This window comes from Parasteatoda tepidariorum, chromosome 2, assembly GCF_982258835.1.
Source record: "Parasteatoda tepidariorum strain Cologne lab strain chromosome 2, Ptep-v5.0, whole genome shotgun sequence".
NCBI lineage: Eukaryota > Metazoa > Arthropoda > Arachnida > Araneae > Theridiidae > Parasteatoda > Parasteatoda tepidariorum.
This window is the reverse complement of record NC_141756.1, coordinates 4,742,281-4,761,681: the sequence shown is the minus strand read 5'-3', so window position 1 is coordinate 4,761,681 and position 19,401 is coordinate 4,742,281. Positions and strand designations below refer to the sequence as shown.

At 29.6% G+C, this 19,401-nt stretch overlaps 1 protein-coding gene across 4 annotated transcripts in view; it reads right to left on the bottom strand.

The window, feature by feature from the left end:
* Positions 1–19,401, bottom strand: part of LOC107439224 (SAM and SH3 domain-containing protein 1) — a 147,924-nt gene that overhangs the window by 60,415 nt on the left and 68,108 nt on the right. For all 4 annotated transcript variants that reach the window (XM_043044429.3, XM_043044430.3, XM_071177059.2 and 1 more), the window contains exon 3: positions 2,241–2,875. In XM_043044429.3, coding sequence (XP_042900363.2) covers positions 2,241–2,875 — 635 coding nt within the window. The remainder of the gene's footprint in view (positions 1–2,240; positions 2,876–19,401) is intronic.

Here is a 19,401-nt window from a genome sequence, read left to right as displayed (position 1 = left end):
ATCTGACTGTCGCTCAAGTATACTTTTTTTACAATATAATTACTCATTTATATACTAAGAAATTTTCCATAGTATTCCTTTACCTGATCGTTTGTCATAGTTCCCTCTCTTAAAAGTAAATCCAACAAATCTACAGTTTTATTATACAATTTTTTACTTTTAGAACCTTTACAAATTTTATCTGTCAGATCAACTAAGATGGTCAGTTTATCTTCTAAACCTTTTCCTGTGTAATGTCTACCTTGTTTAATAGCTGATAAAGCTTCTAAATATCTTTTCATCATATTCATTTTATAATCAGCATTATCAATCCTTTTCTGATACTCATCTTTGTTGTTTGTTAAATTTCTATTTTTGGTTTCATTTCCTTTTTCTCTTTTAAATTGATCTCTTTTTGCTTTTGCCCTTTTAATAACTTCTTCAATATCTTCATCAGTTTTATTCCACATTATTGAAGGTAATTCAAATTCTAATTCTTCTAATAATTCTTTATCTAAATTTTTGTCTATATCTATTTTTAAAAACATACTTCCTACATCTTCAGTATAATCTTCCTCTGACTGATTCTCTATCTGAGGTAAAGATCTATAGGTCTCATTCATAGTGAAAGATAAATTATCAACAGCATCTTTTATACCTAGCAAGTTTTGTTGTCTAGAAGTTTCTAGTTTTTCCATTTGATGAAGTACAGGTTCGTGAAAATCGGCTAATGATTTTTGTATTCCTATATCTTCTTCTAATTTTATTTCATTATTTTTCCTAATTTCTGATTGTAGTTTAACTAATCTTAAATCATTTTTTAATTGCTCTAACAACTTTTTATTTCTCTCTTTTTCAATACTTTCCATTTATAGGTAGTAAAATGTTCGTTATACAAGTGTATGTATTACAGAAATTATATTACAAAAAATGTTTCTAAATAAATGGAAGAATTTAATGACCTCAAACGATTTCCTGAAACATACAAATTAAATGAACTCGAGATAGGTAAATATAATTTAATATCACTGAGAAAAATAAATACAAAATACGGTGACTCTATTATAGCTAGATTAGAAGTAGACAATGATGAGAAAGATTTTTATCTCTCGAAATGTCATGGTGAATTATCTGATAAAGCTATAAGAAAAATTAATAGTGGAAAATATATTTTTGATTTTAAAGGTAAAAATAAATATTACGATTATGAATTACATGTAAAATAAAAAACGATATTTTCAATAAGGTTTTAATAAAATAAAAATTATTAATATAAAAATAAGAATTTTTAAATATACTGATATTTCATATAAAAATGTAAAATATAGGCCTATTTTAATTTTTTTTAATATAAAAATAGGAAATCAATAGTAGTATATAGGGAAGGGCAAAAGTGTCCTCTAGCCCCCCCCATATACTACTTTTATTGAATTATGTTACCAATACATATATAGAAGGATTGATGTGGTGTTTCTTAAAACATCAAATGATACTCAGTTTTCACTCCCTACCTATCTATAGACAGTGAAAATTTAAAAAAAATTAGATAATAAGAGTAAATTCATGGTTTCCGTCTTTATCTACAGCTAATTCGATATAGTTTAGTTTTCTTAATCTATTTATGTAGGTGGTGTATTTATCGATGGTAATAAAATATGATATAATTTTTTTTGGAATTATTGTTAGTTATGAATTTCACAGCAGTTTAATTAATTTAAATATTTTGACAAATGCTTTGTTACTTTCAGATTTCCGGATTCTCTGGCTTTTAAAGAAACACCTCAGAGGAAGTAATGAGCAAATTTCTCACGCGATTTTTATACTATGCCCCCCTTTTTAATACAAAATGTAACGTAAGAATATTGTTTCATAAATCTGTTATAAGTGCATAAAACCATGGTCCGGTTAGTCTCTTAGTTAAAGTTAGGAAAATTCCATCCAATTCAAACCAAAGAATGATTTTCAGTGAACAGTATGAATTTTTGATACAGCCACATAACTATTTAAGAAAAATAGCATTATTTTAGTTAAAAGTTGAAAATCCTATTGAATTCAAAACATAGGATGAATTTTAGCAAGTTGTGTTAATGTTTGATGAAGCCACATTATAAACAATATAAGATAAATTACATTATTTTAGTTACAAGTTAGAAAATCCCATCGAATTCAAACCAAAGAATAATTTTCAGTGAGCTGTGTTAATGTTTGTTGAAGCCACATTGCAAACAATCTAAGATAAATTAACATACTACAGTACTTACAGCAAAATTCCTTAGTCTACCCAAAACTCCTTTATTTCTGCGTTCCAAAACTGGAGAAACTGCGTAATCACTATTTTTACAGTCAGCTAAATGCTTCGGATTGGAACACCTTCTCTCACAATCGCAGTCCTCTCGTCCGTCGGTGCGATTATTCAAGGACTGGCAACTATTTACCACCAAAGAGTCCCTCACCATGGATGCTACGCCAGAATCGGCCATATCAACCTCTTCACCGTTTCCTTCGTTCACTTCTTCAACAACATCGGAAAGACTTGGAATAGTTGACGAAGAATGAGTTTGTTCCGCTTCTTGATGCGATCGTGCCAAGATGGCGGACGTGAACTCTTCTTCAGTGTAAGCTCGTTCCTTTTCTTTATCTCTAGTGCCGTTTGAATTCTCGTTCGTGGTGGTTTCCGACGACTGAGTGTCCAGGGCTGGTGGACTTTCTTTTTGCGATTCACTCAAGGCCAAGTCATCGGAATTTGATTTAGAATCTGGACTTGTTGGAAGTCTATGGACTATAATTTCGCCAGCGGCGTCGTTTTCATCGAGCAGGGCTGCTGTAGCGTCCCATTCGAATTCTTCGGTCGGTTCATAGTAGATATGTGTGTTCGGTATGTTTTTTGTATCAGGACCTAGAAAATAAGAATTTATTCATTAATTGAAGAACACTAACTAAATATTAAAATTTAGTCGTAGTTCACATGTGTTCAATTACATACACTGAGAAAAATGGTTTAACTTTGAACCATTATATCGTTAGCTTGAACCATAATAACCGGCAAATTTACTGCAACCTGAATAAAACGTTAAACTGAATTGTACTTGTGGTCAAGTTGAACCAATATATCATACATGCTCAGGCTGAGAAAACTCGGTTCACCTTTGACACGTGAACTGAAACTTTAATAAGATTTTAAATTCTGTTCCCGTTCAAATTGAATCATAGAATTGAAAAATATTTACACTCTCAGAATCTCATAGTATTAACACTCATAATATTAAAATCGGTTCGACATTGAACCATAATAAGGATAACTGGAATCAAATGCCAAGTAAATTTTTTGCAATCTTTATAAGGTTTTAAATTGGACTGTTTTTCCATTCTAACTGAGCAATTGTTTTGCGCAATCAAGTTTAAAAAGGATTAAACTGCACGATATTAAGGTTTCACTGCGTACCTTTAAAAGTTCAAACAAATTGGAACAAAATATTTAAAATTTCTAAAATTTTTGTTGAAGCTTTTCTTATGCATTTCAGATACTTTCTCAGATCATAGAAGAAGTCAATTCTTTTTTAAACGTATTATAGTGTTTCTTTTAAAATAGGTGCGAACTGGCTTTATAATAGTATTTAAAATTAAATAAAGTGTGGTATTTTGAGAAGCAATATAAAATAAATAAAAATATATTTATGTCTCATTTATGCATCATAAATTAGATTTAAGGCGAAATAAATCAATGAAGCATTGACATCAAATGTTGTTTTGTTTTCAAAAGCCGTCACTTATACGATTCAAAACAAAGAGACATTACATCATGGCAGACTATAAATAAGTGAGGACTTTCCTCCCTAACTGCCAGACAATACTCAATTTCAAGGTGTCCATTGATAACATACTGTCGATTAAGAATCACGACTTCTTGCCGACGTTCATTAAAAAGATTTACACTTTCAGCTACATTTCATCCAACAAAAGGTGGTTGGTGATGCCATCGCGGCATTCTGAATATAAACATTTCACGCAAACCGGATAATCGACAATATCCGCTCTTCCAGAATGGCAACATAAGGCCATCCAACGAAGGTCGCGTGTACAGGCGCATGTTTTGTTCTACGGAATTGCCCAAGAACGACATTTAAGTTTTTCTTTCGTTTATCTTTGATATGCATCAGTGATCCATGTAATCCTAAATGTAAGCTTTTGGGTGACAATGTTTACGCTGATCTTATCTAACGTTTTCATTCATAAAGTCATTTAAAAGTTGAAATTTGCATGGAGTTGAAGAAGTACGTTTATACGGAAATTTCTTTTGTTTAATGATTCATGGCTTAAGAGATATAATTTTAATAATCCATTATCGATATATTTTTATATTTGAAAAAGCATAGAATTGGTTTCAGTTTCAAAATCATTTATTAGATTTTTTAGGATTAGTTATGCACGCGCAATCTAAGTACTTAATCTCTAAATTCGAAATTGATCTTGTAATGATGTCAGATATTGTTGTATCTATAATTTAACGGTCCCATTTCAAGTTTGTCTGTAGCCGAAACTAATGTTCAGAAAGTTATAAAAAAAATTGTGTTGGAGGTACTGAAGTAATAGGATTTCGGTCGGCTGATAAAACACCAGTTCAAAATTACGTCACAAGAAGGCGTATATTTAACAAATAATCATAATACGTTTATTAAATTCATTTAACAGACGTTAACAATAAATGGAAAATTTTATTTAGAAAACAAAACATGTTCAACATGACCGCGATGAAGTGAAATCTGGAATTATAAATGTCATGAAATACTGTCAAACAGATCAGGTAAAGTTCTTGAAGACTAATTCATGTTTCAGAAGTAATACATTTAGCAAAATGAAACATTTATTTTGTTTTCTAAAAGAAAAATTATATTTTAGATACGATAAAAGAGAACGAAATAAACATATACTCAGTCCAATAAAACTAGAGGTTAGTTAGTTTTGTTTTACATAATATGCAATAGTAAATGTGGCAGCATTTATCTCCAAACAACAATCTGCTTCGCCAAAAGTTCGACTTATTGAAATTTTCCTAGAATTCGAAGAATTGTTGAAAAATTCAGAGATTCAATCATTGTTTCAAACATTGATCTCAAAGGGTTTCCCGCCATTCATGATCAATAAACTTTGAAGGACTCTCATCCTGGGTTCTCTTTCAGCAATAACTTTTCTTCACACGATTCCCAATATTTAACTATTTAATATCGACTCATCAGTTACTATATTCTTATTCTGTTACTATATTCTTATCTTCTAACTGTATTTAAAGTTTAAAAAAAAATTTTTTTTCTGGAATCGCTGTTCACGTTTAACAGGAGAACGAATCGATTACAAGCAGTTTATTGCATACCTAAGTTGGACTGTTTATCGAATTCAGAAGATGTATTCTTAGTTTATCTATGATTTTTTTCAGAAGTTTATAAAGTAATTCAAAACAACTCTTCTGGAACAAGAATTTTTTTGTTGAGAATATTGCATTTGATAAAAGCGTCAAAAACTTGAAACTATGCCAATTCTATTTTTTCACTATTGATTTCTTTGAATGATTCGAATACGATTTTTTTTCTTTTTAACCCAACTTTTTCTAGACAGATATAAAATATTTTTTTCTTCATTTTAACACAGTAATATTGGAACGTTACTTAATATTTTACAACGTTCTATAAACGCTATTTCGTTGAAAAGTGCCATAAAGGGTCCAACCGAAAGATTCAAACGATCCCTTAGCGGGAAAAAATGGTTGAGAATTTGCGATCTAGAACGATAAAAATTGTTTATTTATTCTTCTGTTTTAAGTATTTTCTCTAGATTCTTTTATTTCTTAGAAATGTAATCTAACCCCGCTATAATAAAGCCGGTCTATAAGTGAACACCCGGTTATAATGAATGTTTTTAGTGTTTCCGTTCGAACTGATGATTTAATGTTATTTCAAATGTTTATTGTGAACAGCTGAGGAATTGATAGTTCGTCTATACTGAACTCGAATTTCCTTTCTACCGGAATTTAAATTATTTTTACAAAATGTTTAGTCTATGTGATATGCATAAAATCATATAATTATGACTTTTATTTAAAAAGGAAGTAGAACACATTATAAAGGAGTGTTTAAAATAAGTCATTTTGCCGAAATAATACAAGGCAAAATAGAGAAATTAACGAAATTAAGAAAAGTAATAATAAGTTATATTTACTACGCATAAGCTGAAAGTATATAGGAACCCTAAAACAAGTTAAGAATACAAAGGAAACAGGGAAAAAATATAAATATTTAAAAAAAAAAATTAAAAAACGTTTTTTATAAAAAATATTTAAAAATTTAAAAGAAAATTAAGAAGCCGGCCAAACAAAATAAGCAAAAGATATAATCTCGTTATCAGCTCACACGATAATATCCGAAAAAAAGTGCTTTCTAATATTGTGTTCATGTAGCCAAAGCAAAATATGTCAATACAATAGTGAGAGGAACACCAAGAAATTGAAACGAAAAAAGAAGATATTAAACAAAGTAATACAAAGTAAATAAATACAAAACAAAACATACAAAAAAGGGAGAAAATAAAAATTCTGGAAAAAATAGAGAATAAAACACAAAATGTAACATATAAAGCGTGTATCAAATTCAAATGAACTTCCACTTATTGGCATCTTTCAAAAATGATTCGAAATATTTTTGCAACAAGTTTGCCAGATAACAAAATAAGAAAATAAAGCGCAAATATTGGATAGTGAGATGTATTTCACGGCGCTTTCTTATTTAAGTACAGTAGTACATTTGATTTGTCAGTTACCTTGGACTGGCCTGAACGGGATGTGCGTAAGGTAATAATGCTACACAGAATAATTCAAACTTTATAATTAATAAGGTTGAATTTTAATTATAAAATTTTAATTTTGGTAATTTTAAGAGAAATTACATATAAATCAAAAGTATTAGAATTTCAGTATTCAAAAGTCTTAGCCAAACTCAAATTTTAATGATAAATTTTTTTCCATTTAAGACAACATTTAATGTTTTTTTTAAGATTCCGATCAGCTTTTAAATAAATATATTTCATTTAAATTGAAATGTTCAATTCTTGTAAGTCCTTCATTTTTTAATAAAATAATTTTTACTTACATTTTTTAATAAAATAATTATAAGTTATTTCAATAATTTAATTCTATTTTATTCTGATTTATCGGTTTTTACACTCCTCACTGACATTTTTTTAAACGAAAGTTGGGAGGGGGCTTAACTCGTTTTTTGCCAGCCGAATGCAGGTGGCTTTACCATATGTATCATTGAAGAATGGTAATTTACAAAGATGAAATTAAAAATAAATTTCCTCATTTCTGCAACCGTTTTAATATTAATATTTACATTAAGCTCATTTTTATAAACAATATGTTCTTAACATGCGAACACATATTTTCCGGAAAACAGTTGGATGATAATATGCATGTAGTATACCACTTAATCTACTTTGATACAAACAACAGAAAAAAATGCTTTTTATTCTTACATAATTTTTCTTGTTGCTAACATTATCTAGACTTAATTTAATTCTAATTAGTTATGCTACATATGTAAGGGAAATTACAGTAATTGAAAAGGAATACAAATTTTTTTTATAAAAAAATTCATATTGATGTAATTTTTCGAATTCAAATAGAATATATATTTTTCTTTTCAGCAGAAAAAAGCGTTTGCTAATACTGTGGTCACAATTGGTTTTGTCGAATTAACGATTTTATCGTATTTGACGAGGTGGCGATTGCTTAGCGCGGGCCCTGAATTATATATATATATATATATATATATATATATATATATATATATATATATATATATATATATATATATATATATATATATATATATATATATATATATATATATATTATGATCAATATATATATATATATATATATATATATATATATATATATATCGTTGAAAAATTATTGTTAATTAGTCACCCTTAAGAAAAACGATATTTCTTGAAATTATGACGTAATATTAGAATTCGAAAATCGCTGAACAGTATTACGGAATATTCTCAAACTAAGTCACAATAGTACATAAATTAATCAATAATAGTTCTTCAAATGACATATGCCAAATAGTAATATCCCAAAGCAGCTACGAATCCTCCTTAATTCTATAAAAAAAATATTCATTTGTTTATTTTTCTTCCAAGCACTCTAATTTCGATTTAAGACTAAATCTTTTAAAAAAGTTCTCAATTTAATTATTTTGGAAAGAAAAAATACAGTCGGATCACTAACTTCACTTTATTTAATCGACCCTTTGTGGAGCAGTTGAAACAATGAAACAATACATTATTTGATGAAAAGAATCAAATCTAACAATTCCGATTTAAATAAAATAAAAACTGCCTAACTTTTCGCTTCATTAAAGAAATGAAATGAAACCCAAACAGAAAAATCACACTATTTAAAAACGCATCAAACATTCATTATTTATTGGGGTTAGAAATCTTTCGAATCGAAGACCACCCTATAATTTGATCAGTGGTGCGTTCTTATTAAATATCCACTTATCATTTTGAAGCCTTCTAAACAGCCATTAAACGCCTGCTGGTGTTTCTTTTATGTTTCCCAAACACGACAGCATCATCATCATCATTGGCAGCAGTGTCACAGGTGTTTAGCATAGTCATAAGAATCGAAAAGGGAGATTCATCAATGTGTGTTCAAAGCGTGACTTTATTCCCTCAAGGACAGATTGAATGATGGCACAAAAACTCAGCAAAACATATTTGTGTCAGTGTGTCTGACTTTTGTTATGGCTTTCTTGCAGTTATTCTTCGGGGAAAGTTTGCATAACTTTTAAAGTGCTTTATTTTGAAAGGAAAATTCGAAGAAAATGAGCTTGATGTGTTAGGCAAAAACGTAATTTGTTTCAAATTAATACTGTACTTCGGTTCAAGGAGAAAAGTTATGATTTTTATTTATCTAAATCCTCTTGTTGTATGGAATTATTTTGGGCATTTAAATAAACAAATAGCTAATATATTGAAAAAAACATTTTTTTCTTCCTACAAACCATCAGTGCGGCGAAATTTCTGGCTGAAATTAACCAATAGTTAGTTACACGGGGGAACATTTTTTTTCTTCTGTTGCATGATAGTTTTAAATGGATCTTGTATATTTTCAGGTCACTGATTCAAATTCTCTCTCCAAGTTACAGATTCTATACGACTTTTTGGGTCCATTTTTTTGTTGCTGAAATGTACAACTTTAAAAATGTTATATACAACAAGGAGTCGCATCAATGTTGCGACTAACTTCTAGGAAAGTTCGGGCACATCATCGTGATTAAAATTGCATAACCCACGCCCGGAAATGCCGTCATACACCACTAGTGGCGCTTCCCAATTATGAACTGTTTCTTCGTGTGCTTCTGAACAGGTCATAATAAGGAAGAGCTCCAACATGCTTACAACGGCATTTCCAGGCATCGGTACCTATGCAATTTTAATCTTGATGATGCGCTCCAACTTCCCTAGATGTCTGTAGCATCATTTATGCGACACCCTGTTATATTTGATGTTTCTTAAACTTATAAATTTCGACAAAAAATTGCCTAATAATACCATTAAAAAAATCTGTAGCTCTTGGAGCAAAACTAATTTCTGATTTAAAAGTCCCGAACCCGAATTACCCAGTAATTGTAGAAATGCAGGAAAAAAATTAATTCCCCAGTGTTATTAATAATAATTTATGTGAGCCCATACAATGCACTAGGTTCCTACTCAATTTCAGAAGAAAATTCCCAGACTTGTTTTTAGGTATATCAGGTAAATTTCAATGACAATTCATACCATATTTTATCTATACCATGCAATTTTCCATCAGAAAACTTCGTTTTTTTTTTTTTTTTTATTTTTTTTTTTTTTTATTTTTATAATGTCAAATATTAGATTGTGTGAGCAAAAACATAAGATAGAATGAGAAGAGAAACATGGAAAAGTTTCACTAAAAAGTGGAATTTCATAAAAGTATTCTAATAAATGTTATAATTTTTTAACTCGAATCTAAATAACTGATTACTGTTACTGATAATTCTAAGACTGGATTATTTTCCAGGTTTCTTGTAAAAAAACTTTTCTGACTATTCTCTGCTTTCTAGAGTTAAAATAAAATTCCCATTTTCAGATTTTCTCTGACCCGTGGGAGTCCCGAATGCTGTGTGCGAATAGCTTTTCTAATATTAAAAAAAAATCAGATTACTGTCCATTTTTACAAAGCTGTGGATTCTCTTCATAATAATATTTTTTCCAATTTTCATTCTAAACAAACAATCAAAAATAACTGTTAAAAACACACAACTGTTACGAGTTATTGAAAAAACATGTTATTCATCAAAGAGCTGTGGTGGCTCAGGTTATAGAGCACTCGCCTCCCAAAAAGGTGAGGCAGGTTCGTATCCCAGCAATGGCTGGTCGATATGAGTTCCGCACCCAGAGCACCCCGACCACAGTGTTGACGTATATAATGCTCAGTGGCAGACGAATAATGGGTTCGAGTCCCTTTGCCATCAGGCTAACCGTAAGGTATTCGTGGTTTTTCTCTCCATGTAACGCAAATGTGGGTTTGCTCCATCAAAAAGTCTTCAAAGAAGGCAAATTTCTCCCAATAATTGAACCAGGATTTTCCTCGTCTTCTGAATTGGGTTCAAAATTACAAGGCAATGGAGTTGAACATTAGTAGCCGTAAATCCAAAAGTTGGGTCGGCTGTTCAACGACGGTTATAAAATAAAATAAAATTATTCAGAAAAAAAAAATTTTTAAAGCAACGGAATCATTGAAAAATAGCTTTATAAGTTACTAAATGATCTGTTGATTAAGAAGTTGCTGAATAAATCACGAGAATAGAGGATTGATAATTAAATGAAGAGTTATTTAATATTTTTCATTAACGGACAGTGGTTGGCACATCGTTATTCCTGATAAGTTTTTGTTATACGATTTTGTTTCATTTAAATGACATCGTAATTTCAAAGAGATAATGTCAATAATCATATAATTAAACTGCACTATTTTAAACTGAGTACTTAAAGCAGCAGTTAAAATGCAATTTGTATTAAGGTAAAGCTGATCATCTTTGTCTAATAAATTGCACGTTTATTTTTCTGCTTCGTATTTAATTTCTTCTCTAAGTTACTATCAGATAGAATACTTTTTTATACGAGGATTGAGACTTGTATAGAGAGTTACTTAATATTTTTCAGTAATGAATAGTGGTCGAAAGAACAGCCGTTATTATGACGACTGTTCATTATTAATATGACTATTGGCAAAGCTTTGTTACTCGTGTTAGTCTAAAAGTTTAATTAAAGGTTTAATTAAAAAATAAAGGTCTAAAGGTTTAATTAAAAGGTTAACATTAAATATTTTACATCAGTTTACTAAATGATATTCACTGTTTATGAAAACTGTTGGTATACTGAATAACAAAAAATTTTCCTAGCAAATTTGGCTCAGTCTAAATGTGTCATTGATGTAAAAGAATGATAAGAATTAAATAAATGAGTGAAGGAGAGGGTGATTGAATGAATGAGTAAGTAATTCAAAATATGAAAGGAAAATTTTTTTAAGCAGTTTGATGTTGTCTAAATGTGTAACAAATATATAACATATATTTATTATACATTTAAATTATTTGTGTAATCGATGTAAAAGCATTATAAGGATGAAATGAGTGAGAGAATGAGTGATTTACTCAGTGACTGAGTGGATAGTAAGAAATCGAATGAATACGAATTAATAAATTTCGAAATCGGGAATCAGTGGGCTGATCCGCTTATAAATAAGAATTGTTATAAAAAAATCTATAATGTGTCGAACCGTAATAGCAAATAATAATTTTTATTTACTTTTTTTTGCTTAGAGTAATTACGAATTTTAAAAAAAAATTGCGCTGACATTTTTGTAAAAGCTTCATCAAAATCACTTTTTGAAACATAAAAATATGATTACTTCGTCACGCTTGGATGATTTTGTGCTTTGGAGCAATTAACAGAAATTTTCCTTAATTCGATCAAATCTGAGCACGATTTTGTGTTTTTTTTTTGGTGCAATGTTGAGAGATAGTTTTAACCGGTAAATATTGTTCAGAATTTATAAATATCTGTATAGTTCAACTACTTAGATTTGCTTAAAACATTTATTAAATTGTTACAAAGCTTCAAACACCTAATCACGCATCAACGAAATAATTAGAAAATTTCGCAAGCATTCCAAACTTTCCAAATTTCTCCGAGTTAAAACAATAATAAGCGCAGAATCAACGAAAAAACAAAGTTAATTAACGAACGGGAAAAGCATTTCTATTTTTATTATGAATATCTCCTCTTCATTCTTTTTTACATTTTTCTAATTTTCTCTCAGAAATTAACTTACAAAATGAATAGCAAATTCTTTACGTTAAATATGCGCATTAAAATATATTAAGTCAATCACGTGCAAAGTTATGTAGTAATTACTTATTGAAATGAACAACTACATTATTCAATACATTATTATAACTAACTACATTATTCAATTACCACAATGAACTCTACACTTCAAAATAATTCTACCCTAAATGATGAACCATAATTCTTCTTTAAACAAGGTTTTATTGAATGGAGTCATTTTAAAGCTTTATAATTATTATGCCAAAAGAAAAATGCTCAAAAGAGAAAAACATGTGTCCCTAGAGTAATTATATACTCTCGCGTAATTAGCTTTACATAACCGGAAAGTAATGTTTTTTAGTGCCGGCTTTTTAAAAGTAAACTTAATTACTTGAAGGTACTAAAATATTCCCTCATGCGGTTTATTAATTTCAACGAATTTTGAGTGTTTTACGTATTTTAAATTATTTGCCGCTTAAAAATAAACCTTCGACTTTAATTTAACAAAAAATTTACATTTTTTATGGTTTAAAATTACAGTCACGCATTATCCTTTTTAACTCCCAATTTCCGAACTACATGTTCCTTTATAATGAAAAATAATAAAAGTATTTTTTTAAAAATAAAACGTTAATTACGTCAAGAAATGTTTGGATTATCCTTTTAAGCCAAGAGATATGGGGCGATTCGTTTGGCTCAAAAAAAGATGTGATAAAAAGAAAACTCCCGAAGAAGATTAATTTTAAAAAATAGAAATGGTATTTTTTTATGCATACAAAAAAATTTAGAAGTACAATATTCGCTCACAATCTTATACCCTTTATGAGAATGTAAATTTTTATTTTATTGACCACATATTTATAATTAACCACAATGGGATCTGGCACGTTATATGGTTAAAAACACATAACGGTTTTTGATAAACACAAATAATTATATTCGGTAGAAGGGAAACTTGCTGTTTATTACATGAAGTAAATCTCGGAATTAAGGTTTATTTAGATACTCGACTTTGGGAAATTCTCAAAAGAATAAACATTGGTATTGCAGAAAGTTTTTATAAACAATTTGAAAAATATTTTTTCTAACCAAAAGAGACGATTCGGAGCATTCATGATGTGAATTCAGCCAATGTAAGGCCAAAAAAGAAATGCTTTTGAATAATATCTACACCGAGAAAAAAATAGGGTTGAACCTACTAGAATATCTTAAAATGTAGCCTCTATGGGGACACCAAAAAGTTCGATAATTTCTATCGAAGTGCTTTAGTAATAATTTTGGTAAAATTAACAATAAAATATGGTTTTATAATATGTGATAATTGTAGTAGAATTTGGTATTATTTTTATGATACCTATGAGCAGGTCGTAAAAACTATTCATTTGGAAAACTATAGTAATAAGAACTATAATTTTGAAAACAAGATATTCCTATAAACCTTATGAACAGAATAAGTACCAAATAATTGGTTCAAATGCCGTCTATTTTTTTTCTATTACCCAGAATTATGTTTTTTTTCTTTCACGTGAATTGTCATAACCATAAAGTACAATAATTTCACCAGAATTGTTTTCTCTCTGTAAATGTTTTCAAATAAAAATAGGAGCAAATAGATCGATAACTTGATAATATACTAAACAAATAGCAGCGATAGATAAGTTATATTTTAATATATTGTTTTTTACGTGTGTGTAAAAGATGTTTTTTCGTTTGTTGATGCATGTGCAAAAAAATGTTACGCGCAAAACCGTGCTATCATTTGAAAAGAATATAGATTAAAGTAAAAACTTTAAACTTATTTATCCATCTTTAAAATTATTTTTCAAGTATTTAACTATTTTCATATGCTTTTATGAAATATTTCTGCCAAGAAATGCCCTTTTCTTAACCGTGAAATAAAAGATTGTGAAAGCTATGTCCCGTACACAAAGCCGATAGTTTGTTTTATAAATGTATTAAGATAATCTGATGTCGTAAAATTTCTTGAAAAAAGTAGTTATTGAGTTAATTTAATTTAAATAGAAAATTCTGATTCATAAGATGAATATTTAGTGCTTATTTGAAGGCTAAGCTCCCTGTTCGCTCACGCTCACCAACACCGATGATTGTTTCGCAATAATTATTGTTTCTTGGCATAAAACAGCTGAAATTATTCAACTAAAAATATATGCACTAAAAAGAACAATTGTGCCTCCACTTCCTACTACCAAATATTTCTGGCTGTGAAGCTACACAGAGAAAAACATTCTGGCAAAATTTCGGCACTGTATGGTATGATAAAAAAATCGAAATTCTGGTTAATAAAGCCAAAATATATAAACCATTCATTTGGTACTTTCTTCGCTCATAGGGTAACAGTTTACTGGAAATTCTAAATCTTAGAATTATAGTTCTTATTACCAAACATTTATTAAAAAAATATAAAACTCAGAAGTAAATTTAACGAAATATAAGATTCTTATGCCAGGCTTCAAGGTATGATAAAATCACCAAATTTTATTACACTTAAGAAATTTTATCGCATATTATAAAAACATATTATTTTGTTATTTTTACAAAAATTACTAGCAAAGCGCTTCGATAAAAATGACTGAGCTTTTTAATGTTCCCAAAGAGCCAAAAACACGGTAAATTATACCATAATCTGTTAGTTTTGACCATACTTTTTTTCACAGAACAGTTTCACACAGGTTACTCCTAATATCTTTCGCTAAACAGTGAACAATAATAGCATATTAAATCTTGGCCACTTTTTTCGATACTTTTTATCTATTAACAAGATAAGATTTATGAGTTAAAAAAGTATATCAAAAATATTTAAAATTATTAATGATAAAATTATGTTAATTAGATCAGAGTTTTACACATTATGGGCAAAAAAAAAAAAGACTATGAAATAAACTTGAACTTTGAATATCTTTAATAACGGAATTCAGTTCTCATGAAACGTTGAACTTGCGTTAAATAACCTGAGTGTTCCGAGGATGATGACAGCTTTCCCGTGAAATAAATGATACGAAAGCACATGTTTTCAAGCACATTTCGGTGATCGGCTGGCGATTAACGGATACAATTTTAATCGCCATTTCTTTATAATATAATCGCCATGTGGCCGGTGATAATGGAGAACCCTGGCAGGGCAGCACGGCACACTTTCGGGGCTGAGCTATATTGTATTTAAAAACTTGCAAATCAAAGAGCATATACAGTAGGAAATGTAATAGGCAAGTTTGAAATACTAGAAAAAAAATTACTAGAACAAAAATAAAATACTAGAACAAAAGTTAGAACTGAGGTGGCTGAGGAGATACAGCGCTTGCCTCCCAATCAGGTGCCCCAGGTTTGAATCCCAGCGATGGCTGGTCGATATGAATTCTGCACCCGGCTTGCACCGACATCATATATCCTCAGTGGTAGACGGATTACGGGTTAGAGTCCCTTGCTGTCGGGATAACCATGGGAGGTTTTCCTCTCCCAGTAACGCAAGTGCGAGTGACTTCCTCAAAATGACCTCCAAGAAGGCTAGTTTCCCCCCCAAATGCTTGTACCAGGAATTCTCCTGTCTTCTGGGTTTGGTTCAAAATAACAAGGTCCCAGATTTGAACAATGGTAGTCGTAAACTCAGAATTGGGTCAGCTGTTCAACGCCGGTAAAATACTAAGATCATTATAACTATTCGGCTAAATTTACTTTATATGCGTCCTCACATTAGAAGCTTATAAAAATTCCACTAAGACATTTATAATGGGCCGAAAATCATTAACTACTCTGCAGACGCAATGAATAAGGTTAGAAAAAATATATCAACCCTAACTACAAAACAATAATTTAAAAGTTCGTGATATATCCTTTCACAATACTCTACAGGTGATGATGACAGACATGAAAAGAAAAACTTCAGCAAGAAATTGTACATTTAGTATGAATGTGTCGCTGAAAGGACAGATGGGATTCCCATTGCGTGTAACCACCACTGACCTCCAATAGAAAAGCTTCGAATGTAAGCTGTTGTTTCGAATTGTTGCTGTGTATCAACAATTACAAAAGGAGACTTTAAGCACAGACTGTGTTACAAGCTGTATAAACGGTGATGAAAAGAACGCAATTTAGAACGACTCACCAGGAAATTGTGTATTGTATTTTTCAGGTGACACTACTAAAAAAATAAATAAATAAATTGGATAGCTTGGTTATTTTCGTTTTGATTAACAAAATTATAAAAACGAAATCTTAAGAAGAGTACAGTGGTGAAAAGTATGGTAAAATGTACCATTTTTCTGGCTCCATGTGAACACCAAAATACTCGGTAGTTTTCATTGAAGCTCTTTGGTAATGATTTTGGTAAAACATAAAATATGGCTTCGTAATATGTGATAAAATTTGGTAAATATGGTATTATATGGTATTTGGTAAACTACATTGATTTTAAACTGGAATTTTTTTTAAAAAAATACATGTTTGTCCCGGGGTGGTTACGAGTTATACCGTACGAGTTGGTTCCTTTCTGTAATGTTTTTTTAAAAAAGTTTTTAGCGAGCCGCTGCACGGAAGTTGCCATGACTTCGCGATTATTGTGCCACAAGATATGGAAATCTCCCCTTTTTATTTCTCACTTTGACCAAAAGAAACGGTTATTATTAATCTTGAACGGTTAGTATTAATAATAACAGGATTTATTACTTTAAACGTGATATATAGATGAATAGAAATCATAACGAGATGAATTGAAAACATTTTGGAACAGCTTATTCAGAATATTGACACATTTTGTTCTTAATTTATATTTTATATGCCTTTCCTACAATTTCAGACCCGCTTCCACACGTTTTAGCATTCGTTCCACCATTCAAACTATTTCAATTTTCTACTATTTCTTTCCTTTCTATGCATTATTTTTTTTTACCATTCTGCAATCCATCGCCGTTCTACATTTTTGCTTGCAGATACCAATCTTTTTGTGTTTTCTGGCCATCCATTTATGCTGCATTTTTTTGCAGATACCCATTTTCGATAACCACTTTAAATTAGCCGAATTCTTTCATTTATTCTTTGCAAAGTTTCTTTATTTATTTCATTGTATTCGTTTAATTTATTTAGGAATTATGATAAGAAGCTATTTCTTGCTGTCCAAAGATCTTCCTTTAACTCTAACCCCATTCTTTTTATAAATATTTTATTGTGCTGGTTGGTGTTTGATACTTTAATGTGTCCATATTTCAACGTACTGTTAACACTGGACAGCACAGAGAGGCTTATTATCGATATAAAAGCAAAAAATCAATATATTGGAAAGAATTGAAATTTGTTCTTGAACCACTTTTTTTTAAAAAAAAAAAATGGGAAATCCCTGGAATTTACACTTACATGGTATGAATTTTATATTTTTACTGGTTTTATAATAATACATAAAATTATTATATTAATAATTTAGATTACAATATGCGAAATGTACTAAAATGGGAAAAAATATAAAAAACTATTTAGCTAATTTAAATTTGCCTTTTAATGATTAATATATACTGTTAGAATTTTCCTTCTGAAATTCCTTAAAATAAACAGCAGCAATCTGTCCATTCAATTAACGGAAAAGTTTAAGGTAAAAAACATTTTTTATCTTTACGGTTTTAAAACCGTTTGCAGCTAGTATGGTGGAAAAGAAAACCATGAATACAGAACAATACTGCTTTTTAACCATTTACAACTAGCATGGTTTCAAAACTGTAAAAACGACATTTAACTAGATACTGAAGCTAGACTTTTCGTTAAGTATTTGAATTGGAGTAAGTTTGTGGTTGAGCTGTGTTTTATCAAATGAACCGTGAAATCTGATTAAATTAGATTATCTGGCTGTTTCACCCATCGAAAGAGATGGGACATTTCTAGATTTTTTGTGTTTAGCAGCATTATTGGGCTGCCATCTATGTGTGAATGAGAGCATCGTAGTCCTGGGTCACAAATTGGTGAGTGCAGAACTCTGGGACTCGCAATCCCGGTTCTGTCGTTCATGAGTTTGACAGATTAGTCCTCTCCACTATAATATAGTATTCAGCTGCAAAGAACTAAGTGGCTTCATTAGAATGGCTTAGTTGGTGTGATAAAATTCTGGTTGTTTAACCATATTTGATGATAAACGGTTTCTCTCACATTAAATAAACGGTTTCTCCTAGAGTTAAGAGTTTGAATACCATCTTATTCATAATTATTAGACTGTTTGAACATGGTAAAGTAAAAATTAAATAAATTGTTATTTAATGATCTTTTTCGAGAAATTTTGAGTGTAAATCCTTTCTATTAAAACTAGATTTTTTTTGTAGCTCTACCAAAAGGTATGACGTACTTTTTTTAATCATTTTTCTTTTATTATAGTGAATACTTTTTTTATTGCGTATTTTAAAATTTTCTTCGTGTATTCTTTTGAAAATAATAAATAATTTGATACCTGCATTCAAAATAAGTATGAGTAATTCAGTGATCCAGCGTAGCTCAATAGATTGTTCAGTGTTTTTTATCCCCCTCCAAGTTAAAAATTAATGTAGTGTAAAAAAAGGAAATGCACAAGGATGGTGCATGAATTATTTTCTTCTTTTATCTGCGACCGAAAACTAGATACATAAAATATTTAAAAAAAAGATAATGTAAAAAAAAAAAGAAATTATTCGTAAGTTTGTAATCTTGTTACTAACGGAGTTAAAAACATAAAATACTTACGAATTTCTAGTACTCTAGATAAATTAATTAAGGTATTAAGATTCTTTTTAATTATAAAATGTGAGATTTTATAGAAGATATACAGTGATTAAATTAGGCATAAGATAAAAAAAAATTTCATGTTGATTATACATTTGTTAGATCTTTTCGTATTTGTACAACGTAATATTAAAAAATATAATCCTACAAGATTAAACCTTCATATTTTTCAAATTTCTTTTCCTGCGTTAATAAATTAAAAGTGATATTTTGCATGCAAAACTCAACTTATAAATGCATTTATTTCTTTTA